Raw genomic sequence first — 21,482 nt, forward strand, 5'->3', positions numbered from 1 at the left:
ATCAATAGTGCTTCTTTACATTTCAGCATCTCCTTCTACCTTTTGTCCATATTTACTCATTAATTTTTGAAAGCCAGAAGTTTTTCTGAGAAATAAGAAACAAGGGTTGACTTAGCAAATAGAATTTTAATGATATTCTGCTGTAGGATATGGTGCAAAGATTAGATTAACTGTTAGGAACTTCCTAATATTTTTTGCTTTATTTAAACTTTTATTCTTATTATCACTCTGAAATTTTTGTGTAAAACATGAAAAATGACTAGTTGACTTGATTTCTTATAACTGATTTTGAGTAAAAACTCATATTTTCTTAAGTTATTAGCACTTTTCCTTAAAATGTGATTTATAAATATTTTTCACATTCACAGAAAATTTGGCTTTTCAAATACTTGAAGATATTGTAAAATTACATCATACCTAAGAAAATAGAATTAATGAGAATATTAGGCAACTTTCAAATGTCTTGAGTATTTAAACAATTAAGTGTTTAGAAAGTATTACCCTTGAAAGATTTTTAATGAGACATTGAAATACTTTTCTAACAATACTTGTCATTGTAATTTTTACTTCATGTATGTTAAGTCTTAAATCATCTATTTAGAAATAGATAATGGGTGCATTCTGATGTATTTTTTTGGGGGGGGAATTGAAAGCTATTTAATATTAGTAGTATTAAGCTTAAAAAATATGGATACTATGGATATTACTGCTAGAGCACATTGAGGTATTTGGTTCTTCCCAGAGATAAAACATCTCCTTTCTTAAAAATGAGGGTAAATTCCAGATGCATATTATGTCATAAATCTTAAACTAGAAATAGTGGATGCACAGGTATATATTCCAGAATAGCACATAAGAGGTTCAGGATGAGGTCAGTACAAACAATACTCACACCAAATATTAACCAACATAAGATAGAAAACCCAAATGTAAACTAAACATTCTGTAAACTAAATTTGTTAAGCTTACCTTAGTCATCTAATTAGTTTAGCTTACCTAGCTGTAAATTAGAATTGCTTAAGACTTTTTCTTTCACCCATGATCATTTAAAAGTATGCTGTTAAATTTCCAAGTATTTGGAAACGTTCTGTTAACCTTGTTACTGATTTCTGTTAAATTTTGTTGTCAGAGAACATAACTTGTATGACCTCGTTTCTTTTATATTTGTTAAGATTTGTTCCATGATCCAGGTTTATGATATGATTTAGTTTGGTGTATTTTCCTTATGCATTTGCAAAGAGGGTTTTATTCTGCTGTTGAGTGGAGTTTTATTATAAATATCAATTTTATCTACTTGGTTGATGGTATTATTCAGTTAGTTTATATCCTTGCTGATTTTCTCTCTACTGTCTATTACTGGGAGAGGAGTTTTGAAATCTCCAACTATAATTGTGAAATTGTTCTTGTAATTCTGTCCATGTTTCCTTCATTCTGAAGTATTGGTGTTTGAATCATAGACTTTTAGGATAATGGCATTTTCTTGGTGAATTGACATTTTATCATTATGTGATTTTCCTCTATCCATGGTAATTTTTTTAGCTGTGTATTTACTTTGTCTGACATTACTAGGTGTTCCAGCTTTCTTACGATTTATGTTTTCATTTTATATCTATTTCTATCCTTTTGAGATACTTGTATCATTAAAGTTATAGTGAGTTTCTTAAGAAAGCACATAATTGACTCCTTTTTAATATTCTTTTTAAAAATTTGTCTTTTAATTGTCTGATGTATGGTATTGGTATGTTTGGATTTAGGACTACCATTTTATATTTTGTTCTGATTTTGGTTTTCCTTTTTCCCCTTTCTTACCTTCTTTTGAGTTATTTGAACGCTTTTTACTATGCCATTACATTTTTTTCTCTTGTATTTTTGGTTATGTAGCTTTGTGCCTTTTTTTTTTTTTTTTAAGTGGTTGCTCTAGGAACTATCAAAAACATTTAACTTTTCACCGTTTACAAAAAATCAATACCCTAACACTTCAAGTGGGATGCAGAAACTTTATTACAGTATGGATCTGTATACCTTTCCCTCCTTGTACTTTTCATATGTATTGCATCCAAGTCAATTGAAAAACTCATCAAAAAGTTTTATACCTCTCTTTTCTATTTGTCGAGCATATTTTAAAGAATGCAAGAGAAGAAGAGTCTATTATATTTACTCAAATTTTCACCGTTTTTGTTTTTCTTTGTTCCTTCTAGTAGAGAACGTCCTTTAGTGTGTGTGTGTGTGTGTGTGTGTGTGTGCGCCCGCGCGAGCGCGCGCGCGTTTTGTTTTTGTTTGTTTGTTTGTTTGTTTGTTTTTGGTGCTGCTTTCAAAATCAGCACATGCTAAAGGTAGCCCAAAAGGTCTTGACTTTTGGGTCCTTTCTTAACCTAAATTTAACTTTTCTTAACCTAACTCAACTTTCGGTCTTAACCTGAATTTAGCCTCTCAGCCCTTACAATTTTACTTGCTTTTCAGGCCTCTTGAATAAAAGTTTGGAGCTTTTCTGCTTTTGTTCTTAAATTTTATCCAGTTTTTTCAGTGGTTTTCAGGGGGAGAATTGGTGTGATCCTCCTGTTTTACCACTGTTTGAAATGAAAAAGTTCTCAACAAATCAGTTTTGCAACTTTAAAATAATAACTCTCCTGCCTGCCAGACTGCATTCTTTTGATAATATACTTTTGATAGTGTATGATGGAGTGGAAATTAAACCCAGAAGTGCTACTCAAATGCTTTTTTACATTTCTCATTTTAAAAAATCAGCCTTATGGAAATCATTTACATGCAGCAAAATGCACAGGTTTTAAGTGTATAGTTCAATGAAATATCAATAAACTGAATATTTCCCTAAACCCCCCAGAATTCCTTCTTGGCAGTCCATCTTCCCCAACCCTTGCCTCAGGCAATCACTGCTCTGATTTATAGCATTATAGATACGTTGTCCACTTCTAACAATTCATATAAAGGAACTCGTTATGTCTGCATGTATGTAAAGTATATTTGGCCGTAGTAGCTTGGCAAAATGTTGTGCAAGTGCTCTGTTTTATTTATTTGTAATAAATTCCTATTTATTGCTGAATAATAACTAAATGCCTGACTACACCAAAATTTGTTTATTGATTCTCCTCTTGATGTAGATGTTCAACTTCATAAGACACTGCCAAATTGTCTTCCAAAATGGCTGTACCATTTTACGGCCTTACCAACAGTGTATGAGTATTCCAATTGCTCCATATGCTCACGATCTCCTGATACTGTTAATCTTTTTAATTTTCATATTCTAGTGGGTGCGAATTGGCATCTTACTGTGGTTAATAGTTGTATATCACTGACTAATAGTACTCAAACATCTTTTGATGTACTTATTATTTGTCCATCTTCTTTCACATTTTTTATCCGACTTATTTTTTGAAGTTTTTATTTTAATTCCAGTTAACATACCGTGTAAAATTAGTTGCAGGTGTACAATTTAGTGATTCAACATTTACATATAACACAATGCTCATCACAACAAGTGCCCACCTTAATCCCCATCACCTATTTCACCCATCCCTCTACCCATCTTCCCTCTGGTAACCATCAGTTTGTTCTCTATAGTTAAGAGTCTGTTCTTGGTTTGCCTCTTACTTTTCCCTTTGCTTGTTTATTTTGTTTCTTAAATCCCACATATGAGTGCAAGCATATGGTATTTGTCTTTCTCTGACTTATTTTGCTTAGCATGGTACTCTCTAGCTCCATCCATGTTGTTGCAAATGGCAAGAGTTCATTCTTTTTTTGGCTGAATAATATTCCAGTGTGTGTGTGTCTGAGATATATCACATGAACATTTACTCATATATCACTTACTTATCTATCTATTATTTATCTATCTTCTTTATCCATTTATCAGCCATGTTCACATAATTTGGCTATTGTAGATTTTTACCCAATTTCTTAAAATTCGGTTGTTTCTCAACTTTTTACTGAGGCATGAATTCCCTACACTCAATTATTTGTTAGATAGATGTAATGCAGAAATGTTTTCCCAGATGTGGTTTGCTGTTTCATTTTTCAAATGATGGCCCTTGGAAGAACAAATGTTTATAATTTTGATGAATTCCAATTGTTTCTTTTATAGTTAGTGCTTTTTGTATCCTAAAAAATCTTTGCTTACTCTCTTGATCATGAAGCTATTCTCCTGTTTTCTTTCAGGTCCTTTATGGCTCTAGCTTATATTTAGTTTGAAAGACTATACATGTAAACTGTTACTGAAAAAAGTCAATGTTGTTCTCTTTGTTGACCTAGCAGAGGGTGGTGGCCATGTTTGCTTTATGGCATTCCAGAAGGTAAAGGGCTTCAAATGGCTGTCCAGAATATTTTTAAACTAAAGATAGGGTGGATTTTTACTTTAAGATATGTGATTACTTGTTATGACTCATTCTGTGGATATTAGTTTTCAGTCTATATACTGAGGGAATACTACACTTTAACATTTAATAAAAAAAAACAAGTTATGAAGAAAATGTATCACCCCAGGACTTCCTTTTTCTTCTCTCTCTTCTCCCATGCCCCTGTTTTTCCTTCCCTCTTTTTCTTCATTTCTTCCTCTCTCTCCTTCTTTCTTGCTTCATTACTTGTTCCTTTTTCTTTTAAAAAAAATTATGTGCCTTTTTAACCTTACAGTATTGTGTAGTTTCCTAGCTGGGATTTTTAGATGATAAAATATTCCCTATGTAGTAGTTAGTTCTTGAGATCAGATAATAGGATGCTCTTTTATAATGGCGTGTTTGCATTACTAATCTTGTGTACCCTAGTGATATTGTAATTGATACTTGCTGCTTTATTATACTACAAGAAAGTACTTGTAAAAGATGAGGAACTACATGTAGTGAGTGTCATAGACAGCTATAACTCATGGCCAGTTTACAAGTGGAAAAATTAGCTCTTAGTAATGTTATCTTAGATGCTCAAGTGGGGATTGGACATTTTGCATTGTACAATGATATTCCCTCATGTACTTAGGACACAACTGTTGTGAAATGACAAACTAAAGCATAGCCAAACTTTATGGTGGGAGGAAAGGGCATGCTGTGTTCTGGTTACAAGGATACTATCATTCCGAAGGCTGAGATTTCTGATAGAAGTTAGCTGTAATGTAGATTTTAAAATCCTATTGGTTAGTAACATTTCTTAAATCTGTTTCATAACCTCTTGAAGTTACAACTTGTCAGAGTGCTGTTGATTTAATGGTCTGAATGAAATACCCATTAGTTCTCTTGGCTACTGCCTCAAATGGATCTTACAGGAAATGCACTCTTGCTTGGGCTAAAAAGGCTGTTCTTTTTCTTTGCCCTAGGATAAGAAATGGGTTCTCAATCACGAAGATGTCACATTGGGAGAATTACTGGGCAAGGTATGTAGTCAGCTGAATTAAATAACCAAAAGTCTTTACAGTGACTGTTCACTCTACAGATTTCGTTTTCTCCAGAGTCTTTCTTTTTTTTTTTTTTTTTAAAGATTTTATTTATTTGACAGAGAGAGACACAGCGAGAGGGGGAACACCAGCAGGGGGAGTGGGAGAGGGAGAAGCAGGCTTCCCGCGGAGCAGGGAGCCCAATGCGGGGCTCGATCCCAGGACCCTGGGACCATGACCTGAGCCAAAGGCAGACGCTTAACGACTGAGCCACCCAGGCGCCCCTCTCCAGAGTCTTTCTTACGTTCCAGCACACAGCAGGGCACATTCCCACATGAACCCAGGTGAACACAATACCACATCTGCTGCAAATACGGCAGTGTTCAGTGAAAAAGACAAGTAAAAATCTGTGAAAAGTTTAAGGATGATTCTTGGTTTTTAAAATAGTATGTGTCTGTTTTCCTCTGGAAGGACTTAAACCGCAATGAGTTTATTCCTCATGGTGTGGTAAAACCAAAACTAGTGATCAGAGATGGGAAAGAGCCTGTGGGGTAATAGAAGTTTAAACACCTAATAGTTGTATTCCATTTGTTTCTGGTTATACAGGATAACTCAGAAAAAGTGGCATACTACTCTCTGAGATTTCAGGATTGTGTATAGAATCACAATATGTAACAACACCGGATGGCATTATTTCAGTCTAACAACTATGTGGTTAAGACGGGTTTCAATATAAAGATTCATTTTATAGGTAGATCTGGTAGTGGTCAGAGAAAGCAGCTTATATATGACAAAAGTCTTTTTTTCTAATCTAGTTTGAAGTTTATTCCAACTCAAAGGCCATATGAATGTATATTATGTTTAATAATAATGTTAGACATTTGATCATTAATCAAATGGACTATTTGCAAATTTATTGATTGCTGATCTGTGATTGAGTCCCAGTGGGTAAATATTAACGTCACTTAATTGATGTTTCTGTTTGAAAGTTTGAATTGAATTGAATGGAATGGAATGGAATTCTTTCCATTACTTTAGGTCAGTAACTCAGTAGCAGTAATTGGGCCAGAAATTATTACAAAGAAATTAAATTTCCATGAAAATACAACTAAAAAAATTATAAAATATACCACTTACTGAAATAGAATGTGTTGGGGAAGAATGCTTTTTTAGTACCAAGAAAAAAATTTTCAGTTAAAGAGAAATATTTCAATTATTTTTATGTTTAGTTTAATATGTGAGATATGGTACATTAGGAGGGATTTTAATCTTTAGATCCTTACTAGAGCTGTTTCAAAGAATATTTTCTCAATGACAGGCAGTAGCATGAGGTCATTTTAAATAAATTTAATCATTTTTAATAAGACTGCAACTTTAGAGACACTGTATAGCTTAATTTCAGCTAATATTTTGAGTATAAACTGATTTATGATTCAATCTTTTCATTACCTAGTCTTAATAAATATTTACAGTATACTCCTTGAGAGTGCATGAGGTAAAAAGAATTAGTCATGGTTTCTATACTGACAGACTTTGGAATTGAGTAGTAATAGGAGATTGAGATAGGAACTCTTAACTTTTTTATTCAGCAATATATAATTAGACTGTACTTGATAATATATTTGGTATTCAAGAAATATTTTATTCAGTCCTGAAATATTTATGGAATGTCTCCTTAGTGCCAGGCTCTCTTCTAGACACTCGGGATACATCAGCCAACAAAGGAGACAAATATCTTTGCCCTTATGGAGTTTATATTCTATCTATCAGGGGAAGATCGATAAATAATAAACAATAAATAGCTAAATTTTATAACATTAGAGGACTAAGTCCTGTGAAAAATATAGGGAAGTTGGGAGGTGCTGTTGGCCAGGGTTGGAATTTTTAATAGGGAGATCTGGGTATGCTTTATTAAAATTTTTTACTTTTGTATAAAAACTTGGAGGGATTTTAGTCATGAGGACATCTGAGAAAGAGGGTTCTAGGAGAAGGGAGTAACCAATGCAAATTTTCTTTGAAGAGCAAGACAGACAATTTGGCTGTAACTGAGTTCAGTAAGCAGGGAGGAATGTGATGGGACAGGAAGTGGGTGAGGCAGTGAGGGTGTAAATCATGTAGAACCTTGCAGGCCATTATAATTGCTTTGGCTTTGATTATGTATGAAAAGATGAGCTGGTGGATGACTTTGAGTGGAGGGGTGGCATGATCTTACTTACTAAAAAGATCACTGTGGCTGTTGTATTGAGTATAGGTAGGCTGACAGGTTGGAAGGTTAGGAGGCAATTGCCCTTACCTAACTAATAGATGATGGTTGCTAGATCAGGTTGGTAGCAGGGGAGGTGGTGGAAACTTGTGGGTTCTGGTTACATTTTTACTGTTGAACCAACTGAATATCCTGATGGAGTCTATGTGGAGCATGAGAGAAGGGGAAGTCAGTGTAGGTGCAGCAAGTTTTGGGGGAAAAAATTTAGGAATTAGGTTTTGGATGTATTAAGTTTTGTCTGTTTGACTGCCAAATGGAGAGGTTGGGAAGATAGCTGGCTCTCAAGTCTGGAGTTTAAAAAAGAGGTCTGGATCAAAAGTACAAATTTGCAGTTGTAGCGTGTATATTTGGTAGTTATATATAGATGTTATTTAAGATTTTTCATTGGAATATATTTGACATATAACATGTACTTTTAAGGTGCACAATATATTAAATTGATACGTTTATATGTAGTAACGTGATTGCCGTTGTAGTGGTAGTTAGGGTCTCTAGCACATTATGTAATTATCCTTTCTTTTCTGTGGTTGAAAAGTTGTAGCCACTTAGCAAGTTTGATTATAATATAATATTGTTTATATTCACTATCTTGTGCATTAGATTTCTAGTGCTTACTTCTCAAAAGTTTAGTTTGTACCCTTAGACAATATCAGTCCTATCTGCTCCCTTTACCCATCCTCTGTAACCTCCATTTTACTCTGTTTTTATGCATATGGCTTTTTTAGATTTCATAAATGTGGTAGTACATACATTTGTCTGACTTACCATAATGTGCTCAAGTTTTATCCGTGTTACTGCAAATGGCAGGATGTCCTGCTTTCTCATGGTTGAATAACATTTCCTTGGATATATTTACCACATATAGATGACTTTTTAAAATTTATTTATTCATTTGAGACAGAGAGAGAGAGGGAGAGAGAGAGAAAGAATGAGCAGGGGAGAGAGACAGAGAGAGAGAGAGAGGGAGAAGCAGACTCCTCACTGAGCCTAGAGCCCGATACAGGGCTCAATCCCAGGACCCTGAAATCATGACCTGAGCTGAAGGCAGACCATCTGAGGCTTAACCATCTGAGCCACTCAGGCGCCCCTATAGATGGCATTTAAAGCCATAAGACCAGATGAGTTCAGTAATGGAGTGGGTCTCTCTCAGAAAATGGAGACTGAACTCCGGTTACTATAATAATAGGCTTCAGACAAGAGAAGCAAACATCAGAAGAGGCTGAGAAAGAGAAATCAATCACATAGGTAAAAAACCAGAAGATAGGATGTCTTGGAAGCCAAGAGAAGAGAGTATATCAAGGAAAACAGAGTGATCAGTGGTGTTAGATTTTGCTGATAGGTCAAATGCGATGATGACTGGGAATTAACCATTGAATTCAGTAATGAGATGGCCACTGCTGATTTGGCTGAGCAGCTTCCTGGGAGTGCTTTAGTGGAAAGCTAGATTGGAATAGATGAAGAGAGAATGGGAGGAGAGGAACTAGAGATAGCAAGGGTGAAGCTCTTTGAAGCTTTGTTGCAAAAGGAAGCAGAGATGCGTGGTGGTAGTTTCAAGAGAATGAATTGCGCTGCTGCTTACCCTGAGAGACACAACAGCATGGTGGTTGGCCGTTGGGAATAATCTAGTGAGAACAGACTATTTTAGAGGGAGAGGTGAGAATTGATGGAGCAACATTAAGGGCCTTCCAGAGGGTTGCGCCCATGAATTTAAAGTGAACCCAGTCAGCGAGGTTGTGGATTTTCTCCAGCCACATTTAGCTGCATAGGTGCAGAGTAGTCTGAGTGTTGAGTTTAGTCAGGATTGTAGATTTGATAAGGGAGTTTTATAGATGAAGACGAACAGTGAAGTTCAGAATGTACGGTAAGCAGTTGTAATTGCTGACTATAGAATTTAAACTGGATAAGCAAGGAAGAAAGGACATTAAGGGGGTGTTCGATAATAAAAGTGGATGATCTAAAGATTTGGAAATTCCCATACAGTCAAAGGATTTTTGGAGTCTGGATACTAGAGGAAGTAAGCTACAAATGTAGAAACCAGCCAGAAGATGGGATGAATAAAAGAGGTATTACAGGGGAGTTACATTATTGGCAGTGGCAGAGTTGTTTTGTTTTGTTTTTATTTGGAGGGGGGAAGGGGCAGAGGGAGAGAGAGAATCTTAAGCAGGCTCCATGTCCAGCATGGAGACCAACGTGGGGCTTGATCTCAAAAGATTAAGATCATGACCTGAGCTGAAATCAAGAGTCAGACGCTTAACTGAGCCACCCAGGTGCCCCGGCAGTGGCAAAGTTTAAGGCATGATCCTAGAAAATAGGTTGGAGTACAAGACTACTGGAAGAATGATGTTCAAGAAACAGGGTTTGAAGTGATGGAAGGTACTTAAGTGTCTACTGAAATTGACAGTAATTAAGACAGGCAGGAGTAATACTGAGTACTGTGTTCTAGGAGTTCAAATTGTTAATAACCAAAGGAAAATATTTTCAAATTCAGTAGCTGGTAGCTACAGTAAGGGAAGTAGATATATAATCAAATGATAAAGTTTCAGAGTTTGGTTTTGGGGAATGCAGGAGGGAAAATGGTTTGAAAGCAGTGACAAGGAGCTAGTTGAATACTCTAAATCAACTCCCAGGCCAGTGGGAGAAGGGAAGGTGACAGGGAAATCATCACTTAAGTTCAGAAGGCAAAAGGAAGCTCAGCCACCATTTGAAAGCTCAGATGAGAGCCAAGTTTGTTAGAACAAAAAGGTGAAGAGAATCACCAGAGAATACATTGAAGATAAAATGTTGATGATGATGGACCACGAATTTCAGAATGAATGAATTCCAAAATAGAACTACTCTACAATCCAGCCAAAGAATTTACCCAAAGAATACAAAAATACTGATTCAAAGGGATACATGCACCCCAGTGTTTATAGCAGCATTGTTTACAATAGCCAAGATATGGAAGCAACCTAAGTGTCCATTGACTGATGAATGGATAAAGAAGATGTGGTAAATATATACAATGGAATATTATTCAGCCATAAAAAAGAATGAAATCTTGCCATTTGCAACAACATGGATGGATCCTGAGGGTATAATGCTAAGCAAGTCAGAGAAAGATAAATACCATATGATTTCACTCATGTGTGGAATTTAAGAAACCAAATGAACAAAGGAAAAAGAAAAGGCAAACTGAAACAAACAGATTCTTAATCATAAAAAACAAATAGATGGTTACCAGAAGGGAGGTGAGTAGGGGATAGGTGATCTAGGTAAAGGGGATTAAGAGTACACTTACCACGATGAGCACTAAGTAATGTATGGAATTGCTGAATCACTACATTGTACACTTGAAACTAACATAACACTGTTAACTACACTAGAATTTTAAAAATTAAAAAAAAAAATTTCTGCTGACAGAAATTAGATGTAAATGTACAGATACAAAAATATATATTAAAATAAATATTTTAGTAATTTTAAATCTATTAACATAAAATTTATACACCTTGAACTATTTATTAAGAGTTAAATCTCTTGGGGCAACTGGGTGGCTCAGTTGGTTCAGCATCTGACTCTTGATTTCTGCTCAGGTCATGACCTTGGGGCTGCACAGTCAGCAGGAAATCTGCTTGAGATTCTCTCCCTCTGCCCCTCCCCCTGCTTGTATGCCTGTGCTCGCTTGCTCTCTATCTAAAGAAAGTAAATCTTAAAAAAAAAAGTTACATTGCACTTAGAACTCAAACCCAATAACTAGCAGAGTCCTAGTTCAGTTAGTTCTTGCTCAACAATAGCATTGAAGCTTATTGTAAGGCTTGCATGTTAGGATTATAGTTATGTAAACAATATATATACATAAATAAAAACTTGAATACTAAAAAATAGTTGTATTAACTTTATAGATCTTCTTCGTAATATTTGGTTTTATATTAATAATAAAAAACAACTCCAAAGTTGAAATAAGGCATGTTAAGTCAAAATAGGTTAGAGCCTCAGCATGAAGTTAGGGATTTATACATTTGATAGAAACTCAACATGGGTGACACTGGCATTTGGGTAAGCACCTTCTCTTAACTCGGTGCCTTTCTGAGACTGACAGTCTACAGTTGGCTGGTGATAGTCCTTGGTCTGCCTGGTTCTGTTGCCTCTCCCTTATTCCCTGACACTCTTCAACTGATATTCAGGTTTGGGGATCCATACCAACAGTCACTTCATGAAGTCTTTGCTTTATCTTGAAACATTAATTGATAACTTCTTAATCTAATAAAATTTAGAGCTTGGGGGTAAAGAGCACTAGGAGACGTGAAACTTAAATACTTCTGATGGCTTCAATTTGAGTTTCTTCTTTTATCCAAGTCTCATGGAATTTTTTCCCCTTTTTTCTTTTTCGGTTCTCCTCAGCTTCAATCCCCCAAATGGTAGGTGGGTTGGGTACTATTTTTAAAGTTGGAAAATTGGAAAGAGCAACATTTCCAATCTTTAGTTCCACTTAAGACTCTGAATAAAGCTGACAGAATACTTTGAACTCAAAATTCATTATTATGTGCTTTCCTTATATTTTGCAAAGATTGATGTTGCTTTATATCCTAAACAATAAATGTGTTTGTATTTTCAGGGAAATTTTGGTGAAGTATATAAGGGCATATTAAAGGATAAAACTGCTGTTGCTGTTAAAACCTGTAAAGAAGACCTTCCTCAGGAACTGAAAATAAAATTTTTACAAGAAGCCAAGTGAGTTTACAAAAGTTATATTAAACGTGTATTTATAAGGTAACACTATAACATTAATGTGATGTTTGGAATTATCTTAAATTATGATTTACTGAAATAGAGGTAAGCACTTTTAGAACCCTCATAAGTAAGCACTTATACAATGTAGAAACAAAAAGTTTGTTTTTGAGCAGATTATACATTAGTTATACAGTCACGCTCAAAAGAACCAGGTGCTAAAAAACAGTGAGTATTCTTCAGTATTGGTATATTGCAGTATTTTTTGCTTTTATCACACATACATTACATAGGCATGTATATATGCAATGTTGTGATTGTCTTTATAATAAAAATATTACTATATATACAAATACATAATTTATGTATATATATTTAGATACATATAATTATATCTAACTTTCCTTAGATGTTTTCAGTTGATAGTCTTTACTGAGCTGTTAACTTTCTTTTCTAAGAACCTCAAATTTCTTCTTCAACTCATTGTTGGGCATTTGTTCCAAAATCTGCACATTGTTTCTTTTCTAATATTCTAGGATTATTGGCTAAATTTAACACGGTTCTATTAGTGGTAAAATCCAGTATATACAACACAGCACAAAAAAATGGAAAGATGTTTTGGACAGAGTAAGGATGAACTCTCATTCTGAGATGCATGGATACATGGATGGGAAAGAAGGAGAATACATAGAGATTTGTGTTGTAAAGGGAGAAAGGGAAAGGGGTGTGTGTGTGCGCCCATGTGCGTGTGCATGTGTTTAGGTGTGTCTTTATCATGGCATAGTGTATAAAATTGAAGTTCCTATAAAGTGCTGTCAGAGAACCAAGATGATGGCAACAAGAGAACTAGTGCCATAGGATGGAGCATTTTGATGTACATTTCTCCATTCGTTATCTAAAAATTAATATTGATAGCAATGGATTAACCTAGTTGGATGCATTTAGTAAATATCATAGAATAAAGTTGTAAACTTTTTAAAGGTACATTATTGGAAGGTCAACAATATGCTGTGATAAAGGCATGCTATCACAAAAGAAATTCATAGGCTCATTGTGAATACATAGGTATTCTTAAGGTCCAAGGTTATATCTTACATTATTTTGAAAAAATAGTTCATTTTCTTGCTCTCTAATTTGTGATTGTTTTATTACAAAATAAAGTATTAAATTTCTTAAAGTGGAAAAGTCCATTTTCTAAAGTGGAATTATGAAGTTTTAGGTTAAAAAGGAGAGTTGTAGCCATGGGAACTCCCAAATATCATTAAATAGACAATAGAGCTATATATTTAGATACTTAATATTGAGTTCAGCCTGGCTATTTTGTGGACTTTCTTTACTAAGCAGTTTCCAACGTAAAAAAATGACATTTTGGATTAAACTCAAACATTTTAAGACTTCTTTTTTAATTCCTCATAAAAGTTGCAAGCTCCAAGTTAGTGACGATATTTTCCTTATCTCTAGAATTTTTCCCACTCTATCTTTTCCCTTATAAATCATTATATATTTTCAATCTAAAGCCTTTTTCTTAGAGTTATCTCTGCTTCGGTTGGATTTGTACAAAACATTTAAACTGTTTTATCTTTCTCCCAATAGTTATTTTTTTTCATTCTCTTAGGAAAGAAAACTGCATTTTTCAAATATGAGTGAATTTATAACTATGTCAGTAGGATAATCCGGAATAAAATTTGGTAACAGAAATATTCAGGGTAAATAGGCCTACGATGGAATCTAATTTATTTTTAACTTATGCTTGGAGTGCCATGGGTGAGGCTATGCTACTTTTATAGCCCTTGGATGAAATTTTGTCTTTATCCAAGCAAAGTCCCCTCTGCTTCAGCTTAAGTCTATATTGAAACTGCTACTTAATTATTTTTAATCTTTAAGCCAGTTTTCTTAAAAATTTTTGAGTTTTTACTATTTTGAAATTGATCATGTTCATCAAGATAGTATTTTATAAAATCTGATGAGATAATTAGCCTATAGCATTTACCAATATGAATTGAATTCTTATTTATGTATTTTCAATCAAGTGTGTCCTAAAACAACAAAACAAAGAGATACCAATCTAGCAGCTTACAGTTTTTGGTCCATTAATGCTTACCAGTTACCCTTTTGTGGTAGCTAAAACGAGATACTTTAAAGGCAGTTATACGTATTTGGGACTAAGTAAGTTGTTCATATTTAGCATGGTTGTTACTTATTCAGTAATTTTTAAATGAAAATTGAATTGGATTAAGGAGAATTGACTCATTTGTACCTGTAGTTTGCCAATATTTATCCAATTTTGTGTACATCCCATCATTTATCATAATTTGGCTTCATACTAAAGTTTTAAAAAAGAGAATTATGTCAAGTAAAGTATATTCTACTTGGGCACACTATTCATGATTTAATGTTTTAGTATTTAAATGGTAACTATTTTTACACTTTCCTCTCATTCAGAATTCTCAAGCAATACGATCATCCCAATATTGTCAAACTTATAGGCGTTTGCACACAAAGACAGCCTATCTACATCATTATGGAACTGGTTCCAGGTAATGATTTTAGAGGTTTCCTCGATGACATTTTAGTGTCATGTTTTATTATTTTTATATGATCAGTCTCTTTGATTTCTCCTTGTAAAGTTCTCAACAATTCTGTTTAACATTTTCCTGATGACAAAGCTGTACATATGCTCGATATTTTTATAGTCTGTATTACTTTGTTGTTGTCTAGAAAATGTCAGCCAACCTTTTTTTTTTTTTTTTTTTGAGAGGAGATACATTATTACAGTGGGATTACACATGGAATATAGTTACGTATGTTTTTGTTAGAAAAGCTGTTTATAAAAATAGTCTACTTGGTTTGGCTTTATAACAATTGTAGTACTCTTATATTCTGTTCATTATTTTCCAAGTACAATACCGCACATCCTCTTGTTTGGCTGTATATAAAATTCCATGGAGTTTTAAATCCCTTATGAACTATGAATGTCTTTCATAAGCAAACAAAGAAAAAAAGTCATCTGTTGAGGGATTTGTCCTGTATTTTTTTCTGGTCACTTTCAGTGTCCTTAGGTCTTGTGATTAACCACTTTTGCCAACAAGCAAGGATAACCTTGAACTGATAAGAGTATTTTCTTAAGTTACTTTCACTGTATATCCTCTTATGGTAGAAAATATAATTAGAGGTAAAATTTGATTTTTGGTAAAAATTTATAAATACAGTATTTAATATTTGACAAGGATTTGCTTTAACAAGTATTTGGTTATTTTAAAAGAAATTTAAAGGAACATGAAAAATATTTCTAACTTCAATATACAGTAAATAAACCTGCTATTATAGATTGCCCATTAAATATTGCTAACATAATTCTTCTATTAAGGATAGTTCTTCCCATTTTATCACATTGGTTTGCTTGCTATTGCAATATAGTTGTTAATATTACCATATAACTGCAGGATTTAGGATCATCATCATCACATATAATAGTGAATACATGCCATTTTATTATTGTCCAGATTCATAGAACCTACAAACCAAGAGTGAATCATAATGTAAACTTGGACCTCAGAGGGCCCTGATGGGTCAATATAGGTTCATCAGTTGGAATCGATGTGGTTGTCTTCGAAAAAGTGTAAGGATCTCTGTCTCCCTTACTTCTCCATTCACTTAGCTTCTTCCTCTCTCCTGTCCAACATTCTGGGACACACGTGTGGTCAGTGAAAGGCCAGAGAGGGTAGTGGTGGGGTTCTTGAGCTCTGGTGAGTGTTAGAGTGTGAAAAAACCAAATCCCTCATACATTACTGCTGGAATTTAAAATAATAGCCACTTTGGCTATTTATTGAAAAGTTTCTCAAAAAGTTATAAATTTTCCATGTAAACTGTTTCAATCCTAGGTATTTACCCAAGAGAACTGAAAATATTTGTCAGTACAAATGTATGTGGGTGTTCATAGCAGCATTATTTATAATAGCCGAAAAGTAGAAATAACCTAGATGTCCATTAACTGGAAATGGATATACAATGCAGGATATCCCAACAAAAGATACCATTAGGCAATAAAGAGAAATGAGGTCATACACACTGCAGTATACATGAGCCTCTAAACCCTTATGCTAATTAAAACAAGTCCAGTGCTGAAGACTACATGTTGATATGACTCCCATTTCTATGAAATGCCCAGAGAAGACATCTATAGGTAAAGGGGATTTGTGGTTTTTTAGGGCTGGGGGTTCTGATGGGATTGACTATACCCTTGATCCTTGAACAACATGGGTTTGATGTGTGGATCCATTTATTATGCAGGTTTTTTACAGTATGGTAAACATATTTTTTCTTATGATCTTAAGTTTTTTCTCTAGCTTTATTGTAAAACTACAGTATATGATACATATAACATGTAAAATATCTTAATCAACTGTATGTTATTAGTAAGGTAGTAAGCCTTCTGCTCAACAGTAGGCTATTAGTAGTTCTTGGGAAATCAGTAGTGGATTTTCCAGTGGGATGGGGTTGATGTTCCTAAGCCCTGTTGTTTAAAGGCCAGCTGTTTATAGGTATGAGAGGTTTTTTTGGCCTGATGAAAATGTCTCAACTGGATTGTAATGACAGTTGAACCTTGTAAAATTGTCAAAACTCAATTGAGTTGTATATTAAGTTGGATAAATTTTATGTATATAATCTGAACTTCAGTATGGCTTTTTAAAAAATAAAAAAACCCAAGAGCCAGGTAGTGTTGTGTGACCTTGCTCAACCTACTTAACTCTTCTGTGCCTTAGTTTTCTTTCCTGTAAAGTAAAATTAATAGGGTTGTTGTAAGGTGTAATGAACTGTGATTTTATGTAAAAACATATATACACGTTCTATATTCACACATGACCACTTTGTGTTCTCATCATCATAAATTTTATTATTTTCCAGTTGGCTAAGAGAAAAAAAGTGTTAATTAAAATGCCTGCTGTAATCTAGCCAAAACTGTAACCCAGACTCTAAACCTGCCCTTGCTCCTGCCCCTAACTCTACTCCTAACCCTAGATGTTCTAGCCGGGAATGACTGAGAACAAATTGGGAAGTGTAACATTTGTTTTCAGTTCTTCTCTTTCCACCATCATATGTGACTGTTCTGCTGATATGTTTTATATGTAGCCTTCAAGAATCTTTCCTTAATATGTAAAACTCAAGTGGCTAGATTAAGTATATTTTAGCACTAACCTATATTACTTTATTTTAATTGTTAGGAAAGTGTTTCTTAAGTTTGAAATCTCAATTCTCAGACTACTTCAAAACAGTATCTTTCTGTTTTTTCCTCTCTTTATAAAAGGCATGATGAGGAAATAACCAGCTAGTTTTTATTCATATAAAAGTAGCATAATATATAATTTTTTACACTTACATAATATTTTATAGTTGTCAAAGCACTTTAATATTAGTTCATTTGTTTTACCAGGCTATATTGTTATCTTCATTTACAAATAAGCTAAATTAAGTTCAAAGAGCTGAAAGTAACTTGTCAGCATTAGTTAAATAGCAAGTAGGAAAATAGTGCTCTATTTTGTTATGTCATTCAATTTATAAGTGGGTCAAAATATGTAATCCTTATATGAATTGAAAATACAAATGAAAATTCAGGCTAACCATCTATGCAAGGTCCCCTATGGGCAAATACATTAATCCCTGTTCCATAATTTCTCAGCCTTGTGCACAGATAAGTTAAATAGCTTATTGCAGTAAACAGGAAAATTTTTGTTTGAGTTACTTTTTTTCTCTACTGGGAATCAAGCTGTGGAGGGAAGATTTAGAAAACTGGTAGGTTAAAAGCAAGGTTTAATAACTGCTTAGTGTCTAATGTGCATGCCATTTCAAAACTGTATTATGCAGAGACTTAATATGCTCCTGTTCTTGTCAGATAACTGAGCCCTTTGAAATCATAAATCCGAAATATACTTGAACCAGAGTAATGTTTAAAGAGATTAGAAGCATTTGAGGATTCAAGTTTAGAGTGAATACTCCAAGATGATCCTGTCTTCATTTGAATCGTCTTTTGAATTACAAATACTTTATTTACTTGCTGGCTCATGGGTTGCTGGATAAGTAAAATCAAACAAAAGGCAATTCTAAATGGCACTAGGAAAAACTAAAAATAAAAACAAAAAGCTCTAATATGCTAAAAAATAAAAAAGTACCACTCCATTTTATTTTACAAACATGTTTATTACTTAGAAATTGAAATGAGAGACTCCTGGGTGCCTCAGTCAGTTAAGCACCCAACTCTTGATTTTGGCTCAGGTCATGATCTCAGGGTCATATGATCCAGCCCTGCACAGAGCTCTGTGCTCAGCAGGGAGTCTGCTTGGGATTCTCTCCCTTGCCCACTGCCCCTCCCCACTCACACACACACCCTCTCTCTTTCTTTCTAAAAATAAATAAATCTTTCTTCAAAATTGAAGGAAATTGAGAGAGAATTTTTTTTAAGTGACAAGCATAACGTAATATTTATGGTCCAGGCAGCTGTCCTTTATTTTCATATATGTGATTCATTTAGGGCTGCCACCAATTCCTGGATGAAGAGAAGACCAAGCACTTCAACCTCTAAGTGTAACAATGTTTCTGCAGATCCTGAGTAGAGGGGATTAATTTTAGTAAGCCTTAAAAAATGTCGGTCTCCACTTCCTTTCACTAGAGACTTGTAATTGCCCACTTCTTTCTGATCTGGATATTCTCTCTGAATTCAGAACTTTCTGGTATCGAATGTTAAATCATCTGCTACATGCCTTAGCTCACACAGATGCTGCCCTTTGGCAGTCCTCAAATTTATCTTAATTTTAAAATGACTTACGGGATTTGAAACTTTCAGAATTATTAAAGAATTTTTTTTACCAGGTTTTAGATAGCATCAAAATATATCTCCCCTCTATAACCTGTTTTTTAAAAAAATGAGCTCATAGGCGTGCTCAGGTCATGATCCCAGGGTTCTGGGATGGAACCCCTGTATTGGGCTCTCTGCTCAGAAGAAATTCTGCTTCTCCTTCTGCACACCCCTGCCCCCCCCGCCTCATGCACTCTGTCTGTCTCTCTCTGAAATAAATAAATAAAATCTTTAAAAAAATTGAGCTCATATAGTTTATGTGGTCTAGAGATTTTTGACGTAGAAATCTCAACATGATTTTTTTTTTGGTCTCATATTTTTAACTTCTCAGTTGAAATATTTTCATCATCAGAATTTCTTTTCTTTAAATTCATTTGTGGGGTGCTTGGGTAGCCTCCTCCTTTGGGCAAGTGACTCTTGGTTTCAGCTGGGGTTGTGGTCTCAGGGTCTGCACTCAGCACAGGGTCTGCTCCAGATTCTTTCTCCCTCTTTCTGTCCCTCCCCCTGTTCACTTGTGTGTGCTTTCTCTCTCCCCTTCTCTCTCTAAAATAAATGGAGGGGTGCCTGGGTGGCTCAGTTGGTTAAACATCAGCTCTGGTCATGATCTCAGGGTCCTGGGATTGAACATAGAGCATCCAGCATCCTGCTCCCTGCTCAGTGGGGAGCCTGCTTCTCCCTTCCATCTCCCTCTGCCCCCCCACTCATGTTTTCTCGCTCTTAAATAAATAAAATCTTTAAAAATAAAATCATTTCAATACTTTTATTTATTTTTAAAGATTCTATTTATTTTTTTGAGAGAGAGAGACAAAGCAAGAGAGGGAACACAAGCAGGGGAGTAGAGAGAGAGAAGCAGGCTTCCCGCAGAGCAGAGAGGCCAATGAGGGGCTCCATCCCAGAACCCTGGGATCATGACCTGAGCCGAAGGCAGACGCTTAATGACTGAACCACCCAGGCACCCCCAAAATAAAATTATTTCAGTTGATAATTTCTATAAGTAATTCCATTAATTTTTGCTAGGATGTTAAATTCTTCTAGAAAATAAATTTTTTACCCCTCTGATTCATAATGACATTTTATATATGTGATTTTGTTTTCTTATTTGAGAGAGAGAGAGCGTGCATGTGAGTGGGGGGAGACAGAGTGAGAGAGAATCCTCAAGCAGACTCCCCGCAGAGCATGGAGTCCCCCACAGGGCTCCATCTCAGCACCCTGGAGATCATGACCCCAGCAGAAACTGAGTCCAATGTTTAACCAACTGAGTCACCCAGGTGCCCCTATCTGTATGTGATTTTAAGAGAACCAATTTCAGTTATGTGACACCACAGCTATGGAAGGTTCTTATGGTAGTCAATGGAAATGAGAGTTCCTGCCTCCTTGGCAACAAAGGTTCTGGATACTTGACTGGCATTTGTTTCTTTCACTCATCATAAATGTAGCAAGGGTAAATTGTGCCCAAAAATGGTTAAGGAAAATGGCTCCTGACATCCACTAAAAGAGAGCCCTCAAAATCTGACCTGATATTCTGTCTTACATACATCTAGCCCACGGCCAGTTGTATAATAGTATCACTTCACAACAGGTAGTTTTGAGCTGAAGAGAAGGTACAACATGTAACTCTCAAATTAATATTTTTTTTACTAAAAATTATAAGATGTCAACTCAGTGGCTGAATTTTTTTGTTAATAAAAATTAACAAAAATTACCATAGAAGAATCTAATTTTATGGACTTATGTTTGGAGATGTTAACAAAATTCTCTTTTAAAATAACTTTGGTATGTGTCTGAGTGTAATAATTAGTCATTGCAAATTTCAGTTTGGAAGAATGAGTAACTTTTAAATGTTAACTGATGTATCTAAACTTCGGCATTTATTTTATAATTCAAGCATATTACATTAATGAAAAAATAAATGCTCTCTGTTACCATTTTATATTATGGATAATAGTTTGATATAATTTAAAACACTGCCAAAACATTTTGAAAAGATAACATCTTTAAATTGATATTTCTTTCCCAGCCAAATGATAGGTTGGTTTGCCCCTATGTTTCATTTGCTGCCTAATATCCCAAAGCAAATGCAGATGGGATAGTTTAAATTGGCCATTTCTTCAGATGCTAAAAGCACTAACATCCTTTGAAATTAGTTACTTTATTTACATGTGACATAAATTAATAACCACACAGATGGTATTGGCATTTTCCTGTTGTTTTTCAAGTATATCACTTGCTTCTAGTAGTGGATATTCTTTTCCTGAGGTGAAGCCGAATGTTAAAAACATGAACCC

At 34.7% G+C, this 21,482-nt stretch overlaps 1 protein-coding gene across 6 annotated transcripts in view; it reads left to right on the forward strand.

Annotated features, from left to right (window-relative positions):
* The window catches only part of FER (FER tyrosine kinase), a 412,363-nt gene that overhangs the window by 240,362 nt on the left and 150,519 nt on the right, over positions 1–21,482 (forward strand). For 5 of the 6 annotated variants that reach the window (XM_035015019.1, XM_035015020.1, XM_035015021.1 and 2 more), the window contains 3 exons: positions 5,318–5,374; positions 12,235–12,350; positions 14,790–14,884. In XM_035015019.1, the coding sequence (XP_034870910.1) occupies positions 5,318–5,374; positions 12,235–12,350; positions 14,790–14,884 (268 nt within the window). The remainder of the gene's footprint in view (positions 1–5,317; positions 5,375–12,234; positions 12,351–14,789; positions 14,885–21,482) is intronic. The other variant, XM_035015022.1, reaches the window with a different exon arrangement.

The sequence above is a fragment of the Mirounga leonina genome, unplaced genomic scaffold, assembly GCF_011800145.1.
Source record: "Mirounga leonina isolate KUSES-001 unplaced genomic scaffold, KU_Mleo_1.0 Mir_168, whole genome shotgun sequence".
NCBI classification, from domain to species: domain Eukaryota; kingdom Metazoa; phylum Chordata; class Mammalia; order Carnivora; family Phocidae; genus Mirounga; species Mirounga leonina.